Consider the following 19,637-nt stretch of genomic DNA (forward strand, 5'->3'; position numbering starts at 1 on the left):
TATTGTTTGCTTACCCAGGGCCACAGGTTGTTGTTCACCCCACTCTGTACCACAACCACCACACAGAGGTGGAAGCTGTGGGCTGGAGGATTGGACACCAGCACCAAGGTTTTCCCAGCCTGGATAGGTGAATCCTCCACAAAATGGTTCTTCATTGTTCACCATCCTCTCTGCTCACTCCTCTTCATCCTCCCCTGTGGCTGGGAGGAGTGGGAGGAAGGCAGGAGGCAAATGGTGTGGGAATATGGGAGGAGGGGGCCAAGGTGGTGAGTCCTGGGGATGGAGCAGGGGTAGCCTGAGCCATTCCTGGCCCTGGGGGCAGTGGTGGCAGCTGCAGCAGTGCTCCCCATCCCATGGCACGTTGGAGCATGTCCTGAGAGGGCACATCCCCGTGCCTGGAAGCAGCATTTGATGGGGCAGGAGGTGAGAAGGGAGCACACATGCTTCCCCACCTGCACCCCCTCCATCTCCCAATGCTGGGCCAGCCCCTGCTCTGCTGGGAGCTCCTGCCCCCATCCCTGGGAGGCTGCAGGCAGGACACTGAGCAGCTCTGGCTGTGTCCTGCTCAGCCTCAGGGTGGGGACAAGTGGGTCCAGGCACCCAGGGCAGCTCCATCCCCTCTGCATGGAGCGTGAGGACAGGGAGGGGGGACACACAGCAGGATCAAATGAGGAGCAAATTCCTGGTGTCCTAAGGGATAAAAGCCAGTGAGGTGTCAAACCCTTTGTGGCCTGAACCCTTTTGTGTCACACTGACAACTGGACCAGAAAAACCCCTCTACCCAACCTCTCCCTGCTGTAAGAGCAGCATGAGAGACGCCCTTGGGGCCCCAGCCCTGCCCACAGCAAGATTTGCAGGGCCAGGGTCAGCGTTGTGGTGTGCCAAGACGCTTGATGAAGGCTTTGGAAGGCTTTGCTTTATCTGCTCATCCTCATCCTCAGCCTCCATAATTGGCCCCAGCTCTTTGCCCCTCGGCCATCTGCCCGCCGGCCGCGCTGCCGGTGCCCCGAGTTCCCCTGGCTCCATCCTGAGCCCCAGCACTCAGCCTGCTGCAATCCCCACTGGGGTGGGATTACCAGGCACTGTCTGCAGCTCTGAGCACCTGGGTTTTGCACTCTTGGGCAGAGCACAGAACTTGGTGGAAAATAAAGGTGGAACGGGTTGGGAGTGTAAGATGTCTCCTGAGGCTAAACAGCTGATTTAGCTCCTTGAAGGCTTCATGCCAGAGGAATTGGTTCTGCTGGATGTTTTAGAGCTTGCTTTGCCCTGCCTGGGCTGGGAGACAGCCACACTTCCCCATGCAGCTTAATCCTTCAGGCATGATGGAAGAGCAGCTTAAGGACCCATTAGCACCGTGGCTGGCAGCCAGCAGGGGATGCAGGGGAGCTGGGGTGGGTGTGTAAAAAGCATCATGGCACACAAGGACCTTTCATCTCTCCACTACCACATCCAGGGATGGGGGTTGGCTGGGCTGTGAAAATAAGATGGAGGAGAAAACGTGTCAGAGTATCTCAAAAGCATCACACCAGCCCCCTGCACAGGGTGGGCTGGGAGCCCATGGACACCCTGGCTCAGCCCAGCTAAAACTGAGGCCAATGGCAGTGGGAGCTCTGGGGTGTTTTGAGTTTTTCTGCAGTCTGTCAGGAGAAACACTTCAGCTGAATCAAGTCCTCACAGAACAGCCCTTGCCCTCCACCCACCTCCTTCAACTTTTTGCAAACCCTGAATTTTTCCCAGCCTAGCAATGGGGGCAATGGGGGACCACTGCCAGTGGCTTGTGGAGGGGCTGTCCTGAGAGGCCCCCACCAGCTTTAGTCCTGCTTGATGGCAGGTACTCGGGTTTCCAGGGGAGTGGAGGACTTACTGAGAAACCCTGGCAAGAGGAAATATTAAATTGCACCTACTGGGCAGAAGCCACCCCCATTCCAAATGGATCCTCTCATGGGATCTGGCTTTGTGAAAGCCATGGCACCATCCACACCCAGCAGCAACAAATCCAGAACTGGGGAGAGGGAAGGGGGGCTGGGGAGAGAGCAGACCTGGTGCCTTGGTCCCAGCTCCAGACACACCATGCTGCAGGCCCCAAGTGCTGGGCTGTAGCCTGGACCACTACAGACCCCACAAGCACATCCAGGGGCTCCTCCCAGCCCAGCAGCATCCTACAGCACAGGCAAGGCAGGAGCCCAGGCAGTCAGGGAGGAACAGGAAGCAAGATCCTTTATTGTACACAGTACAGAATGTAATGCAGCTTTGCAGGAGATACATAGCCCTGCTTGAATAAAGATATTTCAAATCAGTCCTCAGATTAACTCCTTCTGCACTGCAGACCTGCCACACCGAGCAAATGGTTAAAAACCTGTCCCCCAAGGGTGGGGTTCCCAAAACCAAGTGCTCCCCATGGGTACAGGCCACTGCAGCCACCATGGGGAGAGCAACCAAGTCATTGTAGAGTTAATCTTCATACTTCCCAAAAAAAAAAAAAAAGAATCAGACAAAAAAAAAAAAAACCAACCAAAAAAAAAACCAAAACCAAACAAAAATTCCAACCAAAGCTAACTAAAGAAGAGAAAAAATTCCTATACAGCATTTACAACAAAACATGTAGCCTGGTGCAGGGGAGGCAGGTATGGATATATGAGTGGTGGAGGAGTGTTAAGAGGTGCAGCGAGGGGTGGGGGAGCTGGAGAGAAGTGGGGCATTGAGGAAGGGGGGATCCCCATCCCTGCCCACCTCAGCCTTGCAGCCCAGCTCCGAGGCCATGCCGAGCAGGGGGAGCGTAGCTGAGCCAGTATTGGGATTCAGGCCTGGCTCCCCTGGGAAACAGGACTGGAGCAGTGAAATGGAGTGGACCAGATCCTTCGGCAGCCATCCCAGGAAGCCACAGGCATCGAGAGCTCCCCCTGCCACCAGGAAAGCCACTGGGGTGTCCCCAGGGGCTCCAGGGACAGCAGCCGAGCTGCAAAAAATAGCTTTGCCTTAAAATACAAAAAATCTACAAAAATCAGTTTAGAAACCTTTAGTATTTTCCTAAAACATCCCAAAAAAAAAAACAAAACCAAAAACGAAGAGGAAGTTAGTGTCAGGGTCTCCTCCCCCAAAATGCAACCCATGGCCCAGAGCCAGAGCTGAGGAGGATGGAGGGCACGGAGAGGATGCAGGAGGTTCTACGGGAACAACAGGAGGTTATATGGGGAGGGGGCTCAGGAAGAAGGCAGAAGGCTCCTCGGGGTTGGGGTAGGATGCTGCGCACATCAGCCCCGGGGCGCTGGCCCGGGCGGCCCCCCCGCATCCCTCCTCTCTCTCTGTGCAAATCAAAGCCCTTTCCACCACACAAGGCAGCTACGCGGATTGTGCTCGATGCAAAGCAGATTGTCGTGACAATTGGCTCGGCAGCCACGCAGCCCAGCCCTGGGGCACGGCCAGAGCCAGGGCCTGGGGAAGAGACTGCAACTTTAGGCTCCCGGCGCCCCAAGACATCACACTGATGCACGGCAGGAGGTGCCAGCCACGGGCAGTCCTGTGCACTAGCCCTTGGAAAGGAAGGGTGGGAATTCGGCGGCGACACACACGGGGCGTTTTAAATTCCTCAAATTTGCGTGCGCACCCATGCTGTTTTGTCGTTGGGGTTTGGTTTTTTTGTTTGTTTTGTTTTGTTTTTTCCCTCTTACGGACAGCCAAAAATATTCTTTAGAAAACCGCGTTTGCCCCAGGTGCATGCGCTAGTGCCAATGGCTCTGCCAGCCGGCCGAGTCAGTAGGCGAAGCCCTCCGCGTAGGGAAGGCTGCCGCAGGGATCCATCTCCAGGAGGAAGGCAGGGCTGTCCTCAAAGTGTGTCAGGGGCACCGTCTCCTCCTCTGGCACTGGGCAGTCCGGCTCTGTCTTCAGGAAAGGGCGCTGGTTGTCGGGATAGGCCATGGAAAAGAGGGCGTCGGGGTCACAGACGAATTTATAGACGTACCGCTCGCCGGCAACCTGCAGGGAGGACACGGGAGTGAGGGGTGCCCTGAGCATTTCCCTGCCCTCACATCGGACCTAATCCCTGTGCTGCTGCACCCTGGGACAGCAGGGGACGGTCACAGCCTGCTGTGGCCTCACCTTCTGCATGATGCCCTTCTCGTAGTAGTAGCGCAGGGAGCGGCTGAGCTTGTCGTAGTTCATGGCTGGCCGGTTCTTCTGGATGCCCCAGCGCCGTGCTACCTACAGGGAGAGAGGGGCAGCCATCAGGGCTCCAGCCAGGGCTGGAACAGGGATCCTCAGAGGGAATCACAGCGGAAATGCAGGCTGGAGGCTGGTTTGAGGGGGCTGGGGCAGCTGGAGCGAAGGTGTCATCGTGGTCTGGGAGTGGTTCCCCGTCTGCCATGATAAACACTCGGGCTGTGGCCACACAGCCACTGCCAGATCAGGGGCCAAATCAAAAGTCATTTCATTAGGCAGAGCCTGCCAAAAAAGCTGCTTCAAAATACCACAATTTCCATGCATGGCGCAAGAGATATTATGGGTAATTACCCACAATGCGCAGCTCGGGGCTGCCTACAGCTGCTCTCAATTACTGCCCAAACAGCTCCTTCCTCTGTGTCACCCTCCCGTGGAGCTGTGTGGTTCCAGCACAGAGCTGCTCCTGGAAACCCAGGGCAAAGGATGGGAGCAGCTTGGGAAGGAGGGAGCTGTGGCAGAGCAGCAGAACGCAGCAAGGCACAGCAGAGAGGCAACAGCACCACGGCTGGTGACCACTGCCAGCTTTGGGAGCCAGCACGGGCCACGCCAAGAGGCAGTGGAAGGTACTAAAGAAAGGATCCACAGGCACTCCCCAGCTCCAGGGCAGGACCCCTCATACCTCCTCGGGCTCGATCAGCTTGAACTCCATGCCCCGGCCGGTCCAGGCGATGAAGTGGGCGTTGGCAGGGTCATCCAGGAGGGTGACCAGGAACTGCCAGAGCTGCAGGGAGCCACGCCGCTGGTAGGGAGGGCCCTCACGGTACAGGGTGGGCTCCTGCTTCACTTTACCTGCTCACACAAAGAGACACCTGGTTAAACAGCCTGGCTTTGCCCCTCTCCCAGGCTGTGTCACCAGCAGGAGATATGTACAACGACACGGGCAATCCCTGTGCTGAGACACCTGAGCAGGATCAGGCCATGGGGTGGGAGAGGTGCTGGGGATGGTGCTGCAGGCAGGTAGGTGTCAGTGACAGAGATGGAGCAAGGCAGTGATGCCAAGCTGCCACGTGGGATGATGCTCAGCAGCTCTCAGAGCACCGTGCCAACACTGCTTGGCTTTATAAGCCAAGCACTGCAGATCCCAGCGCGCCCACATCTTCCTCCATGAGCCCCAGCTCCCCTGCAGGCTCCTCTGGGGCCAGGCTCTTACCCTCCAGCCTCTCGGGTACCACGCAGGTGTCATCAAAATACAATCGTGTGTCCTTTTCATATGAAAATCCTGTGGGGAAAAGACCCTTTGTGAGCATAGGGCCCCTCCACTACCCTGGCTGGACCCCAAAAACCCTGCCTTGGCTGAATCCAGCTCAGGACCCCATCCACAGCTCTGGGAGCAGACCCATTCCCAGCTCCTTCAGTGGCTGAGTCCTGTGCAGCTCTGCCCCCCTCACTGCTCCCAAGCCCTATTGGCAGCTCTGCATTATCCCAGATTCCACGGCACTGCTGTGCCCTCACAGGCCCCAGGGGCTCTCATGGGTGTTTTCTGGGTGCCCAGGGAGTGCTGCCTGCCACAAGGGAGGGATGGGGTCACACCAGGGGACAGTGGGGGTCACTCACCGTCATGGCTGTTGGGGAAGACATTCCCCCGTAGGTACGAGGACTGGCAGTTAGGCACTTCTGAGGGGGAAAGGAAATTACATCAGGGCTGTAAACCCATGGATTTGGCAGCATGTTCTTTACCCCAACCATGTCCTGCAGTGAAGTCTGGGAACTTTCCCCCCCTCTCCATGCTCCCTGGTCCACTACATCCACCCTCAACATTGGGGAAAAGAAACCCAGTATGATTTGGGGGGGAACTGGAATTTAGACTGGAGCAACTCGAGTTTTCACAGGCCCTACATGAAGGGAGGCACTGCTGCACCTCCCCTACCATCTGCTTGGCTGTGCCACCCTCCATCCCGAGGTTGGGGTATTTTTAGGTCCTAAGGCGATTAGAGGATTTTTCCGTGATGCTGCTAGGGTCCAGCAGCCAGCAATCACAGCTGGCCCTAGGCCAGAGCCAAGGGGGGACCCACCAGGAGCTGTGGGGCACCCCAGCCCGTGGCTACAGCCCCGACCACACCACTGGCATCAGGTGAACTCCTGCTGTATCCCCTGGCTTTGGGAAAGCAGGAAAGAAAATGGCAAAGCCTGAGGCTCAACCCTGCCCCTGCCACGCTGATGGCAGAGATGCTCTGCTCCCTGGAGTGTCACTGAAGCCCCCCCTGGCTGTCCCCTGACCCACACCCACCTGAGTCAATGCAGTAGTCCCGGGGCTCCTGCTTGATGCCCATGGGGGGCTGGAAGCTGTGCCCGGGGGGCCCGGGCAGGCCAGGGCCGCCGTGCTCGTAGAGAGGGTCGTGGTACTCCTGCTTGAATCCCTGAGGGGGGCGGGGGGCAGCAGGGCCCAGGGGCTCCGACAGCTGCCGGTGGTAGAGGGGGCGGCCGTCCCCGGGGACCCCGGCCTGCGGCGGGAAGGGGTGGCAGGGCTCCGACAGCTGCCTCTGAAACCTGGGGGGAAGGACGTGGCATTACTGAGGAGTGGGGCTCAGCTCCCAGCCCAAACCAGAGCCACCTGACAGCTGGGGTGGTTCCTCAGAAGCACAGCCACCACAGGGGGCTGAGAAGCCCTGTGTCCCCCTAAGCTCTGAGAACCCCAAAATGGAACAGTAGGATAACACAGTAAAGTAGGATAACACAGTAAAGTAGGATAACACAGTAAAGCACTCTGGCCTTCAGATATCTGGAAAAGGACTAAAATACCATCCCCCCCAGCGCAGGTATCTCTGTAAAGCAGTAAAATCAGTGCCCAGCGAGGGGGGCAGGGGCCAGGGATGCTGAGCAGGGGTGGGCGCTTACGCAAAGCCAAATCCATGTCGCAGCTCCAGCCGGCTGCTAATCCGCCCGCGCAGCTGGGATTAAACCTTGAACTCCACAGCAGGGAGCACTATTTTGGGCTCTGTGGTGCTGCCACCACTGCTCTGAGAGCACGGTCTCTGCCGGTGGCAAAGGGTGAGGGACCATCCCGAGGGGGTGCTGCCACATCCCCTCGTCCTCCTCCGGCACCTTGAAAGGTGATCTTGGATCTCCGTGCCGGCTCCTCTCAGCCGGCCCTGCGCCATTTGCCTTTGTAACCCGAGCCCTCCCAGCTGCCGGGCTGGGATTACTCCATTTCCGAGCCATGTCCCTCTGCCCTTCCTGAATGAAACCCAAGCCCCGTGCTGGCACCGTGCTTCCCAAGGGGTCGCAGCCAGCCCCCTGCACTGCCTGAAGGTCACACGGAGCTTTGCTGGGGAGGGATGCTTGCCTGCTTGGATGGGCACATTCCAAGGGCTTCCCTGGCCCCACTGCATGGCCTTTGCCAGGCTGCCACATCTTGTCCCATGCCCACAGGGGTGACACGGTGGCTTCACAGCAAAGGACGTGCAGAGGCCACAAGCAGAGCACCCACAGGAGCAAACCCAGGGTGAGGGAAGGGACTGGCAAAGCCTCCAGGGATGTGGGAGTGATGGGGACTAAAGCCACAGCCTGGAGAGGAAGGAGGGAACAGGGGTCTCCCACCACAGCCCACAAAATCATGGTGATGTCAGGGGGAGCTCTGCATCACCCCCAGCCCAGGGTGCACACGGGCAGGACAGAGCTGAGCACAGCTCCACAGCCCAACGGGCTCAGGAGGCAGAGCTGCAGTGGGTGGGAAGGAGGAGAGCAGAGCCCTGACTCAGGACCAGCCCCTGCTGGAACTGGGGAGGATGCAGGAGTCAGCCTCTGCCTCCCCTGCCTTTCCCAAGAGGGGAGCAAAGGCTCTGCAGTGTTCAGGGACTGGAAGGAGCAGGAGAAAGAGAAATGCTTGTGCCTTTGTCCCCGTGCTGCGGTTGCAGTTGGTGGGACAAATGCTGTCGGCTGTGGTCCCACGTGGCAAAACTTGCCACTTCCTACCGGGATCTTGTGGCTCTTTCTCCCTTACCCTTTGGGACCACCAACCCACCCCAAGAGTGCCCACAAAGCCCCGGAGCAGCCCTGTGGCCGCTGGGGGCTGCCTTACCTGTGCTCTGCGGGGAATTGGTTCTCAGACATCATCTTTGGCATGTGGATGGGCGGGTGTGGCGGCCTCGGCACGGCGAAGGGCGGCTGCTGCCGCTGCTCCTGCAGCACCTGGGGGCCCGGGGTGGCCCCGTGAGCGGCCCCTGGCCCGGCGGGGCCCGGCGGGGGCAGCGCCGGCCCGGGCTGCGCGGGGGACACCGGCGTGGCGGGCGGCGTTAATGGCTTGAACCCGGCGGGGGGTTTCCTGTCGTAGGCACTGCCAAGGGACAGGGGACGATGGTGACACCGAGGGACAGCAGCAGGCGAGGGCCCCGCAGGCAGCGCAGCGCCCCGGTACCTACCAGCAGTTGTAGAGGCACTTGTCCCCATAGCCGGCACACAGAGCCTGCTCGTGGCTGCAGGAGGACAGCTCCGAGGACGGGCTGGGCAGCTCCCGCTTGATCTTGGCCGGAGGTGGGGCGTGCAGGACCACTGCAGGGACACCGAGGAGGACACAGGCTCAGCCACAGGGGACAGGGCCATGGCAGCATCAGCCCTGCAAGCATCAGCTCTGTGCTTGGGAGTAAGGGGCTGAGTTATGCCCTGGGAGCACTCAGCAGCTGAACCAGGGTTCAGATCCCAGCATTGGCAGGGGAGGGCAGAGCTGGGACAGTGACAGCAGCCCAGGACATTGCTCTCAGAAGGGCTGCAAGGGCTGTGAGGCAGCTCCACAACAGCCTTAGATCAGACATGAGCTATCACCAGCTCCCCAGTGAGCGGAGCAGAGCCCAGGCACCACAGGCAGTGGCTGTGACACAGAGCAAGGGGTGACAGTCTGGAGCTCCAGGGCCTCACAAACACCAACCCACTCGGCCTCACAGGGACATACCCACACCATAAACTTGCCCTCACACGGGCGTTTCCACTCGCAGAGCTTTTAAGTGGGATCCACCTTCCCACAGCCGAGGTGGTCCAATGGGATCTGGTCCTGGGGTCCCACAATTGTATGAGCTCAAGTGACAAACATCCCATTAAACCCAAATCCTCTCCACCCACTCCCAAGCTCACTTGCTATATATATAATTATAAACTGAGTAATATACGCTTAAGCTAATTAATTTCTAAAAGCAGGCGCCCTAGGAAAGGGAAAGCGCCTCAGAGCTCTGTACCTAAATAGTGCCTCAGAGGAGAGCCAAGACTAATCGGAAGTGGAGTATTAGCTTCATGTGAAGCCTAAACACAGCCCAGCTACACTGGAGAGGAGCAAATAGCTCCAGGACAACTGTTCACAGCTTGCCAGGTAATTAGCTGCTCCCCTAATTTGTCAAAACCTTTAAAGAGCTGCTGACTCCCCTTTCTCCCCATCCCCCCCTCGAAAGGCCTCAATACAGCTGGTACCAAGAGCATAAACCCCCCCGTCCCTACCCGGGAAGGATTTGAAACACAAAGCCCAGCGCTGAGCCAGCACAGCCCCCCACACGCCTTCCACCCCAGCCGGATTTATCCCACTCCTCCTTCCCCCCTCCCCAGCCGGCTTTTGCCACTCTCAGCACTTCCAGCCCTCAAAGGGGGCCAGCAAGGCAGCAGCGAAGCACAGGCACCCCCTGAGCCATGGGAAAGCAAAGGGGAACTGGCTTTGGAAGGGCTCCAGCTGCCTATCGCGGGCACGGCTCTCCCAAACAGGCTCCGTGTTGTTGGAGCGAGTTGTTTTTCCGCCAGCCGTACAATGGGGTCTGGTTATTCATTGAAAAAAAAAAAAAAAAAGCCTCCAGTCCCCGAGCAGGCACCACCCTCCATTCACAAACACTTCGCAGCGCTCCATTCATGTGGCTGAGGGAGGGGAAAAAAAAAAAAAAAAAAAAGAAAGGAAAAATTTCCCCAGAGCTTAGCACTGCCATTCAAAAAAAAAGGGAAATGAGCCTTAAGATCCTAACAGAGACCAGCTGTCCAAGCCGGGGCTCTGTGCAACGTTTGGATTCCTTACACAAACACGGCGGGGCCGGCCGGCGCTGCTCAGCACGACGGCTCCCGTGCCAAGCTCACGGGCAGGCAGGCTCTGGAGGAGCCTGGGGGGCACTGAGGGGCAGTTCTGGGGCAAGGAGCTGGGTTTGGGCCCCAGCAGCGAGCAGCCAGGTGGGAGGAGCAGCACCCAACACCTCAAAGGAGCAGCGGGCGCACAAGCGCTTTTACCCTTTCCGGTCCTGCCCTGGGCACTGTAATTAAAAGCTAAAAAAAATATAGAAAAATACTCAGAGGGAGCAGCTCAGCTCTAGAGAGGGCTGGAGCAGATGTGTCAGCAGATCCACGCCGAGGCTGAGCCACAGCAGCAGCGAGGACACCCGAGGGTGCCTGGCAGCCCCTCTGGAGGTGGAGGGACCCTGGGCAGGCCAGGCAAGGCAGCAGCCACGTGTGCCACAGCTGTGCCCAGCCAGGAGGGCACGTAGGGGAGGCTCAGGGAAACCCTCCCAGTGCCATGAAAGCAGTGGAACTAGAAATGCCCCCGATGCCAACCATCAGCCATGTCCCATGGAAAAGGGTGACACCACAGAGCCGCCTGAGGACTTGAATTCCCAGTGAATCCCTCGATGGAGGACAGGGCAGGTTATTCCCACCCATCAGCACGACTGGACCTCCATGAGACTAAGCTCAGAGAGCACTGGCTTCCTCTGAATGAGCCAAGGGAAGGCAACCAAGGCACACTTCCAGCCCAGGGACACTGGCACCCACTCAAGCTGTCCCCTGGGAGCCGAGCTCTGCGCCTGCCCCTCCATCCCCCAGCACTACAGGAGGCACCCAAGGTCACACCAGGAGAGGAGTCAGAAATAGAAGCCAGGATCCTGCCTTCCTTTGTTTGAACAACTCTTCCTCACAAACAAACCTCCCTCTTTCATTCTGGTGTGTAAGAAACTCTGTGCCCTGCCCATGGCTGTTGCCACGTGCTGCCTGGGCAGGGAGGCCACAGGTGCCCTGGGATAAAAATCACTGCTTGTGGAGCTTGATCTCCTCAGCATGATCCCATCACCTCCCAGGTACTTAAACAATCAGTGGAGACACAACACTGGATGTACACCCTCAGCCACAGGACCACATTGCTGAGCTCACCCATACCCAGCCAGGGGGGCAGCAAGGTGAGCTCTGTGGGGTCACCACAGCCTCCTGGCTCCCATGGAAGGATCCAACACTTCCCTGGGCAACTGAAAAGCACTGAATCTGGCCTCTTGCCACCCAGTCCAGGGCACTAAGAACAATGCATCCCTCATCTGGAGCAGCCTTGCTTTCCTTACACCGGGATTTCCTCCCCAGCACAGCGACCCACTGCCCTCCATATTACTTTGCTACCAAGCCCCAGCTTTAATACCCTGTGTGCCAGGGATCTTGGCTATGGAATTGGGAACAGAGAGTGAGCATTAACAGAGCTGCAGGCAGCTATGAGGGGGTTTCAGCAAGGCAAGAAGGATTCTGAGCATCTCCAAGACTCCACGTGGCACATTCCCCATTGCAGTGGGGTCCAAATGGAGCCTGGTTCGTCCCTTTTGGGAAGCTAGGCCCAGGGAATGCAAGATGGGGCACAAGGCTGAGGTTTGCTCAGGGTAAGAGAGCAGCAGTTTCCTCAGGGAAAAGGCATGGAGCCACACAGCTGCAGAAACAGAGCCCACAAACGTCCAGAGGGACTGAGGAGGGATCTACCTTTCCTCAGAAGCCAAGGATGCTGAACTCCACTGTGGCTGGCAGCCCAGGAAGGCAGCATGTCCCTGCTAGTGAAAGCTGGGTGCAGACCTCAGCTGCACCAGGGCCATCCTTCTCTCCCTTTCTACATGGCACACAGCTCAAAACTGGAGTTTCTCTGCTCTGTAAACTCTCAATAGTGCAGGGATGCAAGAGCTGGGCTTCCCATTCCCCTCTGCCTCAGTCTGAGACCCTGCACAGCCAGCACTGCAGCAGCAAGAGAGACCTTTGCTTTCTCTCCCCAGGCAAGTTAAAGAAGGTTATTGCTGGAGGGAGTCACGCAGGCAGATCTTTCAAGTGACAAAATCATTTCAACGCCAGCTCCACAGGCTGAGCAGATCAGAACATTTTAAGAGTCCTGACCAAAGAAACGCCTTTTTCTTCTTCTTCTCCTCTTTTTTCCTGCATCACCCAGAAAAGTTTGTCTCTCCTCTCTGAGCTCTTCAGGTTACAAGGAAAAAGAGACTGCCAAAAGGCACTGGAAACAGCTTCAGCTTCAAGAGCCACCCTCCCACGCACACTGCAGTTTCTGCTGCTCCGAGCAAGAGCTGCTGGGCTGTGCTGGGGATGTCAACAGACCCTTGTGTTTCTGACTCCGGGCTCGCCTTTTATCTCAGGGGAGACAGGGGAAAAAAAACACATCTGAAACTTGGGCTGTCTGGACGGGCTCAATGGCAAGCTTCCCACTCCAGAGTAAGCAAAGAGCAATAATTAACAGGGCTTGCTGTCGGAGGAGATACCCCGCTGCATGCTGTGACAGAGCTGGAATGAAAAAATCTGTTCGACTGCAGGCTAAATTTGATTTCCTTCGAGCTCCCTGGCTGCCTGGCTCAGCAGCAAAACCCAGCCACCGACACCAAGCCACTACTTGTGCTTGCCAGGTAACAACTCCAAACATCCTGAATCCGCCCCCGTTCTCCCCCGGAGCTGTGCGAGCCCCACGCGCCATCCCCGGCCCCTGCCCTCGCCACCAACCCTCTCTGGCAACACAGCCCGCCTCAGAACCGACTCTGGCTCTTATGCAATTCACCAGGGACTGCATTTTCACTGGCCTCCTTTTAAAGAGGCTGCCTTGCCAGTGATTAATGCTGCTTAAAGCGGCTCAAGTTTCACCGCTCGCGCTCGCTCCTGCCAACAGCGCCGGGCCAGGACTCGGAAAAGCTCTAGAAACTGCAGAGATTGTGGCTAACCAAGCAGCCCAGCACGGGTTATCTCTGCCACTTGAAAAGGAAAAGGAGGGTTTAGGAGGGAATGCACCTCACTAGGAACAAGCACCACGCCTCAGAGGAGCCCAGAGAGCAGTTCAGAGCTATTTCCATGCATCTGGCCACGGTTTTCCCCATTAACAAAAGGCAGGAGGTTGCACGCTGCATCTCGATGAACCCAAAGCACACGTGCTTTCTCCCAAAAGCCCGTGATTTCACGTTTCAGCCCCAGGAACAACTGCTTTCCCAAGGAAGCAACTCCAAACCCAGTGCAAATGTTTGCACAGGCACCCAAACGTCTACCCCCAGAGAAGAAAACCCAGGAACAATCACTCACAGTTGTCAGACTGGAAATCTGGGACAAACTGTTCGTCATCGGGGACCTGAGCTAAAAAAAACAAACAAAAAAAGTGGGTTTATGGCGTTTTCAGTTCTCAAAAAGATGCTCACAGAGAGGTTTTACATGACAAAAGGAGGAGGTGAAGACTTGCCTTCAGCTAGCCAGGCCTCTTGGAGCTGGCTGAGATCCTGGAAGAGCTCTGGAACAGAGTGAAAGACTTATGTGCTCCACAGAAGAATAAATCAAACTGCCATTATTTGCAGGATTATTTCTAAAACAACGGTCTCACGGGGCCAGCCCTGCCTACCTTCCGAGTCATGGGCCAGGTCAGTCTCCAAAAATTTTCTTTTCCTATCGGACCCCGGCCGGCCTCGGCCCTCCTCTGTGCAGGACTTCTGCAAGGAACAGGGCGACAGCTGCCCGTGAGGGTGGCAGCCCCCAAGGACGAGGGGGGCACTCCCAAGGATGAGGAATGGGTGACCCGAGGATGGGGAAGGGGTGTCCCCAAGGTCGCGGAGGAACTTGTCAACGGGGGGATCAGGGTGGGCAAACTTACCCCGGGGCCCATGAAGGGAACCTGCTGGTCGTAGAAGCCGTCCATGGTGCGGGCGAAGCGGGCAGTGCCCCCGGCCCGCTCAGCATCGACGCCGGCCCGGGAAGGGGGGTCCCGCCCGGGCTCCGGCAGGTGCGCGGCTGGGGGGTGGAGGGGACGGGGAGGGGTCACACCGTGGCCCCTGCCACCCCCGGGGCTGGCTCGGTGCCGCCACGCCTCCCCGGGGAGCCGGCCCGCTCCTGTCGTGGCGGGTCGCAGCCCCCCGGCTCGTGATGTCACCTAATTTCTATAGAAACGGCCGTGACATCACGCGCCGTAGGAGCGGGAGGAGGCAGCGGGGAGGGCCGCGCTTGGCTTCGCTTCGCCTCCCTTCCCTTCCCTTCCCTTCCCTTCCCTTCCCCCGCCCCTCACCGCAGCCGGGCTCGTTCCCACGCCACCCCGCGCGCCCCATTCATAAACTCCGCCCCCCCTCCCCTCCTCTCCCCTCCCCGCGCTTCTCCCCCGAGCGCGCGCTCGAGCGCCCGCTGGCGCGCGCCCCCCGCCATTCACGCCGCGCGGCCCGCGCCATTCATAAACACCGCCCCCGCCCCGGGCCCGGGCCCCGGCCGCGCTGCGCCCCGCCGCCAGGCCCACACCTACCCGGCCGGGGCGCCGCAGCCTCAGCGGCGGCGGGACGAAGCGGGAGCGGGGCCGGGGATGGAGCGGCGCCTCTCGGAGCCCGGGCACCGCGCTGCCGCTCTGCGCCGGCCCGCAGCCCCCGAGCCAGCGGCCTCCGCCACGCCCCGCCCCGCGCCGCTTGTTTACCCTCCGCGCCGGCCAATGGCGTGCCGCCGCTCTGCCGCCCGCGCCACCTGATTGGCTGCGGGGCCGCCCCGCGCCCGCCCGCGCGCCGCTCCGCCGAGCACCATTGAGAACGGCTGAGTGGGCGGGGGCGGAGACAACCAGTGGGCGCGCGGGGATTTGCATGGCTCCGCCCCGAACGTTTTTCATTCATAAAAAAATAGAAGGGGGAAAAGACTGACGGGTGGGGCCGGGGCCGCGCAGGATTTAAAGGGGCCGCGGCCCTTTGCAGGAGCGGGGATGGGGCTTCAACGGGCGGCCTTGGGGAGGGAGAACTGAGGGGGACACCCCGGCTCCGGGTTCAGGGTGGCGAGGAGAGAAGGAGCGGGTCGGTGCACAACGTGCCCAAGAAGCTGGCACACAGCAAGGCACGCAGATGGCACGGAGCTCGGGCCTCACAGGCCGTGGGGTCCCCTCTGCTTTCTTGGGTTGTGGTTTCACACAAACAAGGCAGCGTCCGTGCGATCCCAGGGCTAAGCCAAGCCTGAGTACTGATTTCGGCAGCCTTGCCCTGCAGCCATGGCTGCCTTTAAAAAGGGGCATGGGAAAAATAGTTCCCACCTGCAAGGGCTTTGGAGCCATGGATCCCTCCAAGCAGATCCATGGACACACACCCTTGAAGGACACCAAACGTCCCAGAAGTCTGGGAATGAATTTAGGACACAATGGAGCTGCCGGGTGCCTGCCAGGCCCCTCACTGCAGCATTTCCCTGCTAAGTGCCTCAGTTTCCCTACCTGTAAGAAGGGGGTGAGACCCGCCGTGGGGAGCTGGCAGGGGCTGCTCAGGGACAGGATAAATGGGCTGTGGGGAGGCCTCACATTGCTGGGGAGGGAGACTAGGAAGCAATTGCTGGAGAAGGCAAAAACAAAGTGTTTGGTTACACACTGCACATCTCAGCTTGGGAAGGAGAGGAACCTTCTGCTCGGATCCTGGGAAGCTGCCCAGGGATTCAGAAGCCTGTCAGTACAGAGATGTCCTGGCCAGCTTGAAATGCTCCGCTCATGGGCTTGTCAGTGTCCTGGGCGAGCTGCCCAGCTGCTGGAGGGAGCTGCTCTGTGGATGCTGGGTCACTCATGAGCTACCAGAGTCCCCCAGGGCCACCTCCAGCCCCAGGGATCATGGCAGGTAGCTCATGTGCCAGCGTGTCCCGGCTGGAATGATGGGGGGGCTGCTGGGGGCAGGAAGCACAGAGGGCACGGGGTGTCCTTGCTGCTCAGAGCTCGTTCCTGGGGGCTCTGCAGGCTCTCACTTCCCCTCTGCACAGAGGCAAGCGATGAAATCACTGCAGGTAAAATTAGCAGATGACACATGGGAGGGCAGGTGGCAAAACCCAGCCTGGGGAGCATGGGGGGCACTGGGGATCAGGGGGTCCCTGCAGAGCTGGGGGCACAACAGGGAGCCCAGGGCAGCTGCAGATCTGGGGGCTGGGGGCTGCTCAGCACCCCGGGGACACGCAGAGGTGCCAGCCGTGGGACAGGCGGGTGGGAGCTCACAGGAAGAGCTGAAACCCCTGGAGAGCCAGGGCTGCTGGTGGTGGGGGGGGGATGGTGACCGGTGCCTGCTAAATTTAGCCCCCACTGATGAAAAAAAAAAAAAAAAAAATTTTTTTTTTTTTTTGCAGGCTCCAAATTTAGCCGGATGCAGCTCGCACTGAGCACCACTCCATGGCTGCTGCGCTGCCTGCACCCCTTCAGCCCCGGCAGCCTGGAGTGGCACCGTCTCTGTGGGTCCCCAGAGGGCCACACCTGGCCAGGAATGACCCCCATGCAGGCCAGGAGCAGCTGAGGAGTTCATGACCATCTTTATTGGAGGCAAGGCCACAGCACCCGGGTGCACACGGCAAGACGCGCTACGGACACCACTCCATGCACCAGCACGGGACACACACACACACACAGGGACTGGGCTGAGCTCCTGGGGCTCCAGCTGGGGCTCCCCAGTGCCCAGGGGCTCGTTTGGGGGTTTGGTTCCACCCCATGCCCTTGGGAGCTGGGCTGAACTGGGAGGCACTGGGGAATGGGGGGGTGAAGGCCTCGGGTGCCCCCCAGCTGCAATGGCTTCATCCTCCCTACACCAGGGACAGCTGGGATGGAGCCCAGCCCCTGGGGGTCCTGCTGGGCTCAGGACCTTCAGGGTAAGAGGTGGGAGCTGGAATCCCAGCCCCTGTTGGTCCCTGCTGGGTTTAGGACCTTTGCACCATCAGGGTAAGAGGTGGGAGCTGCAATCCCAGCCCCTATGGGTCCCTGCTGGGCTCAGGAGCTTTGCACCATCAGGATAAGGAGGTGGGAGCTGCAATCCCAGCCCCTGTTGGTCCCTGCTGGGCTCAGGAGCTTTGCCCCATCAGGCTGAGGAGGTGGGGGCTGGCAGGCCTGTTGGACCCTGCCTTTGGCAGTGTGGGAGCAGATGGAGCCCCTGGGGCAGGGATCACCTCCCTGGCCCCCAGAGGGGACATCTGGGCTGGAGCCTGGCAGAGTGCTGCTGGTGTGTGTCACCGTCCCATGGCCCAGAGGGGTGGCCCTGGGCTCCCTGTGCCCTGCAGGACGTGGCTGAGTGCTCAGCCCTGGATTCCAGCCCAAGGGAGCAGGGACGGGCTCAGTGCCCTCCCAGCTCTGCCAGCACAGACAGCAAAGCTCAGCAGAGCCCCCAGTGCTGCTCTTTGCCCCGAGCCCAGCAAACTGAGACAGGGGCAAGGGGCAGGGAAACCACAGCTGACTGCTCATGCACTGCTGATTCCCCATCCGGGACAAAACAACCCTGCCCTGAGGCTGGCTGGGCAGGGAAATGGAACCAAACCTGCTGCCCTCGTGTGCTGCCATCCCACAGATTGTCACCCTCCTGCTGGCAGAGCTCTGCAGGTGGCTGAGGTGGCTTTGTCACCCTCCCCCGGGGTGGGGCTGTGAGGCTCTGCTGCCCTTGGCAATGGGCTGGGCAGATGGAGGCAGCTGGGCTTTGCCTGGCCTTGCTCCATCTGCTTTCACCTGGCTACTCATAAACAGCTGCCCTGGGGGACAAGGAGGAGGAGGAGGAGGAGAACAGCAGTGGATTGATGCACGGTGGTGACAGATTGATGCCTGTGCACACAGGGCACCAGCAAGTCCCTCCCAGCCCCTGTGGAGCAGTGCTGGCAGCACCCTCTGCCACAGAATGCTGCTGAAGGGGGACCTGCAGCATCAGCAGGGACTGAGTGGGCACTGGGGAGGACAGGGGGACTTGTCCCAACCCTGTGGCAGGGGACAAGCAGGAGTTTTCCTGCTCCCAGCGGCACAGGAGCCTCCACCAGCCCAAGGGAGCAGCCTGGGGGCAGGTTTAATTCAGGAAGTGGCTGTATCCTGCATGCAGGCCACTGCTGGAGGCACTGGGTGACTGCTGGCCCCTTCCCATGGCCACCCTTGCCAGCTCCTGGCCCCTGGGAGTGCATCCAGACCACCACAAACTCCTGGCATTCCTTTTGGTCCCTGGAGAGAAACTGCATGCCCTGCTCTGTGCATCCATGGGTGATGCCACCAAGACCTGCCTGTGTATCCCAGCTGCCATCACCTATGAGGCTTCCTGGGGTTGGAGAGGGCAGTGGGGAGAGCTGGCCCTAGAGAAAGGGAGGTGCAAGCACCAGGGGCAGCACAGGGGGAGCACCAGCCTGGCAGAACACACTGGGAGATGTGTAAAAGGTGCTGGGGACACCTTCCAGGGAGAAGAGTTTCTGGATGTCTGTGCCCAGGGTCTCCAGCCCCCAGGACAGGCTGGCAGGATTCAGGAGAGAGGAAAAGTCCAGCAGAGAAGGGAGGTGGTGTCTGTGTCTGGGCTCCTATAAAGGTGACCCCCAGAGTCCCTTTTTTGTCCAAAGTTTGCTAAATAAATACATAAATATGAACACAAAGCCCAGAGCTGGGGCTGCTTCCCCCCAAAATCCCTTTTTTTGCCATTTCCCTGTAAAAACACAATCTCCTGCCATCCACCCCAGGCTTGTCCCTGTGCACTGTCCCCAGCCTGTGGCTCACTGGGCTGGCAGCAATGGCTCTTGCATCTCTCTCAAACCCCACAGCACAGAGGTGAGTGCCTGAGATGGCTCCTCTGGGCTCAAGAAATAAATAATTCCTCCCATTGCAAGGACTGGGGGACAAAGCCACTGCAGTGAGACATCAAGTGGTCTTCAGGAGGAGGATAAATAAATAAATGGAGCTCAGTGCTGCCTCAGGAGCACATTCACTGGCAGCTTGGCTGGAGGGAATTTAAATAAAGGGGAAAAAAAAATAAAATCCCAGTCCTAGTGCTGCTCTAGCAAATGTGCTCACTGCTCCAGCCTGCCTTCTCCCCCTTCTTCCATCCCAGCTTGAGAGGATGCTTCTGGTGATCAGGAAGGAGCCTACAAGACCTTCCCAGGATAAATAATCCCCAGGTGGCTGGGATGCTCCAGGCTGTGGGTCCTTGGGTGATGCTTTAATCCCGAGTTCGGTTCCTCCTCTTCAGGAAGAAGAAGCTGCTCTTCTGTGGGGGCCCCAGCAGCATGGGCACCTGGCTTTTGTGGGTGATTTTCACCTAAAAAGAAGCAGAAAAACCCAGCTCAGTAAGAGGAGCCTGAGCTCTCCCAGGCACCCTCCAGCCCCAGGACCCTCAGGAGTGACCCCATGCAGGTGGGAGCAGCTCAGCACCCAGTGAAGAGCTCTGGAATCACATCCAGGTCCTGCTGGGATGGGAAGAGGAAGAGGAGAAATGGAAGGGGACCCTGCTGCAGCTCCCCAGAGAGGAATGCTGCTGTGCCCATCC

General features: G+C 59.0%; 2 protein-coding genes across 5 annotated transcripts in view; both read right to left on the minus strand.

Moving 5' to 3' along the window:
* Positions 1 to 2,191: 2,191 nt before the first annotated feature.
* ETV5 (ETS variant transcription factor 5) lies at positions 2,192 to 14,819 on the minus strand. Of its 2 annotated transcripts, none has more exons than XM_077183719.1 (13): positions 14,675 to 14,819; positions 14,039 to 14,175; positions 13,790 to 13,877; positions 13,634 to 13,681; positions 13,480 to 13,530; positions 8,574 to 8,703; positions 8,234 to 8,488; positions 6,443 to 6,702; positions 5,770 to 5,829; positions 5,366 to 5,434; positions 4,835 to 5,004; positions 4,096 to 4,197; positions 2,192 to 3,972 (listed from the first exon to the last, which is right to left on the minus strand). In XM_077183719.1, the coding sequence occupies exons 2-13, from the start codon at positions 14,081 to 14,083 to the stop codon at positions 3,751 to 3,753; spliced, it is 1,500 nt and encodes a 499-aa protein (XP_077039834.1). In that variant the 5' UTR covers positions 14,084 to 14,175; positions 14,675 to 14,819; the 3' UTR covers positions 2,192 to 3,750. The 2 variants fall into 2 exon arrangements, with proteins under 2 accessions (XP_077039834.1, XP_054495153.2); XM_054639178.2 differs by lacking the exon at positions 14,675 to 14,819 and adding an exon at positions 14,447 to 14,477.
* A 1,839-nt stretch (positions 14,820 to 16,658) lies between these two features.
* The window catches only part of LOC129124244 (diacylglycerol kinase beta-like), a 30,685-nt gene continuing 27,706 nt past the window's right edge, over positions 16,659 to 19,637 (minus strand). Inside the window, exons 25-26 of one of the 3 annotated variants that reach the window (XR_013183596.1) lie at positions 17,144 to 19,409; positions 16,659 to 17,003 (exon numbers count right to left, since the gene is read on the minus strand). Coding sequence is in view for 1 of the 3 variants with exons in the window: in XM_077183720.1 (XP_077039835.1) it covers positions 19,311 to 19,409 (99 nt within the window). In the remaining 2 variants the exon portion in view is untranslated. Of the gene's footprint in view, positions 19,410 to 19,637 lie in introns of all 3 variants that reach the window. The other 2 variants (XR_013183595.1, XM_077183720.1) reach the window with 2 other exon arrangements.

The sequence above is a fragment of the Agelaius phoeniceus genome, chromosome 10 (genome assembly GCF_051311805.1).
Source record: "Agelaius phoeniceus isolate bAgePho1 chromosome 10, bAgePho1.hap1, whole genome shotgun sequence".
In the NCBI taxonomy this organism is placed as follows: domain Eukaryota; kingdom Metazoa; phylum Chordata; class Aves; order Passeriformes; family Icteridae; genus Agelaius; species Agelaius phoeniceus.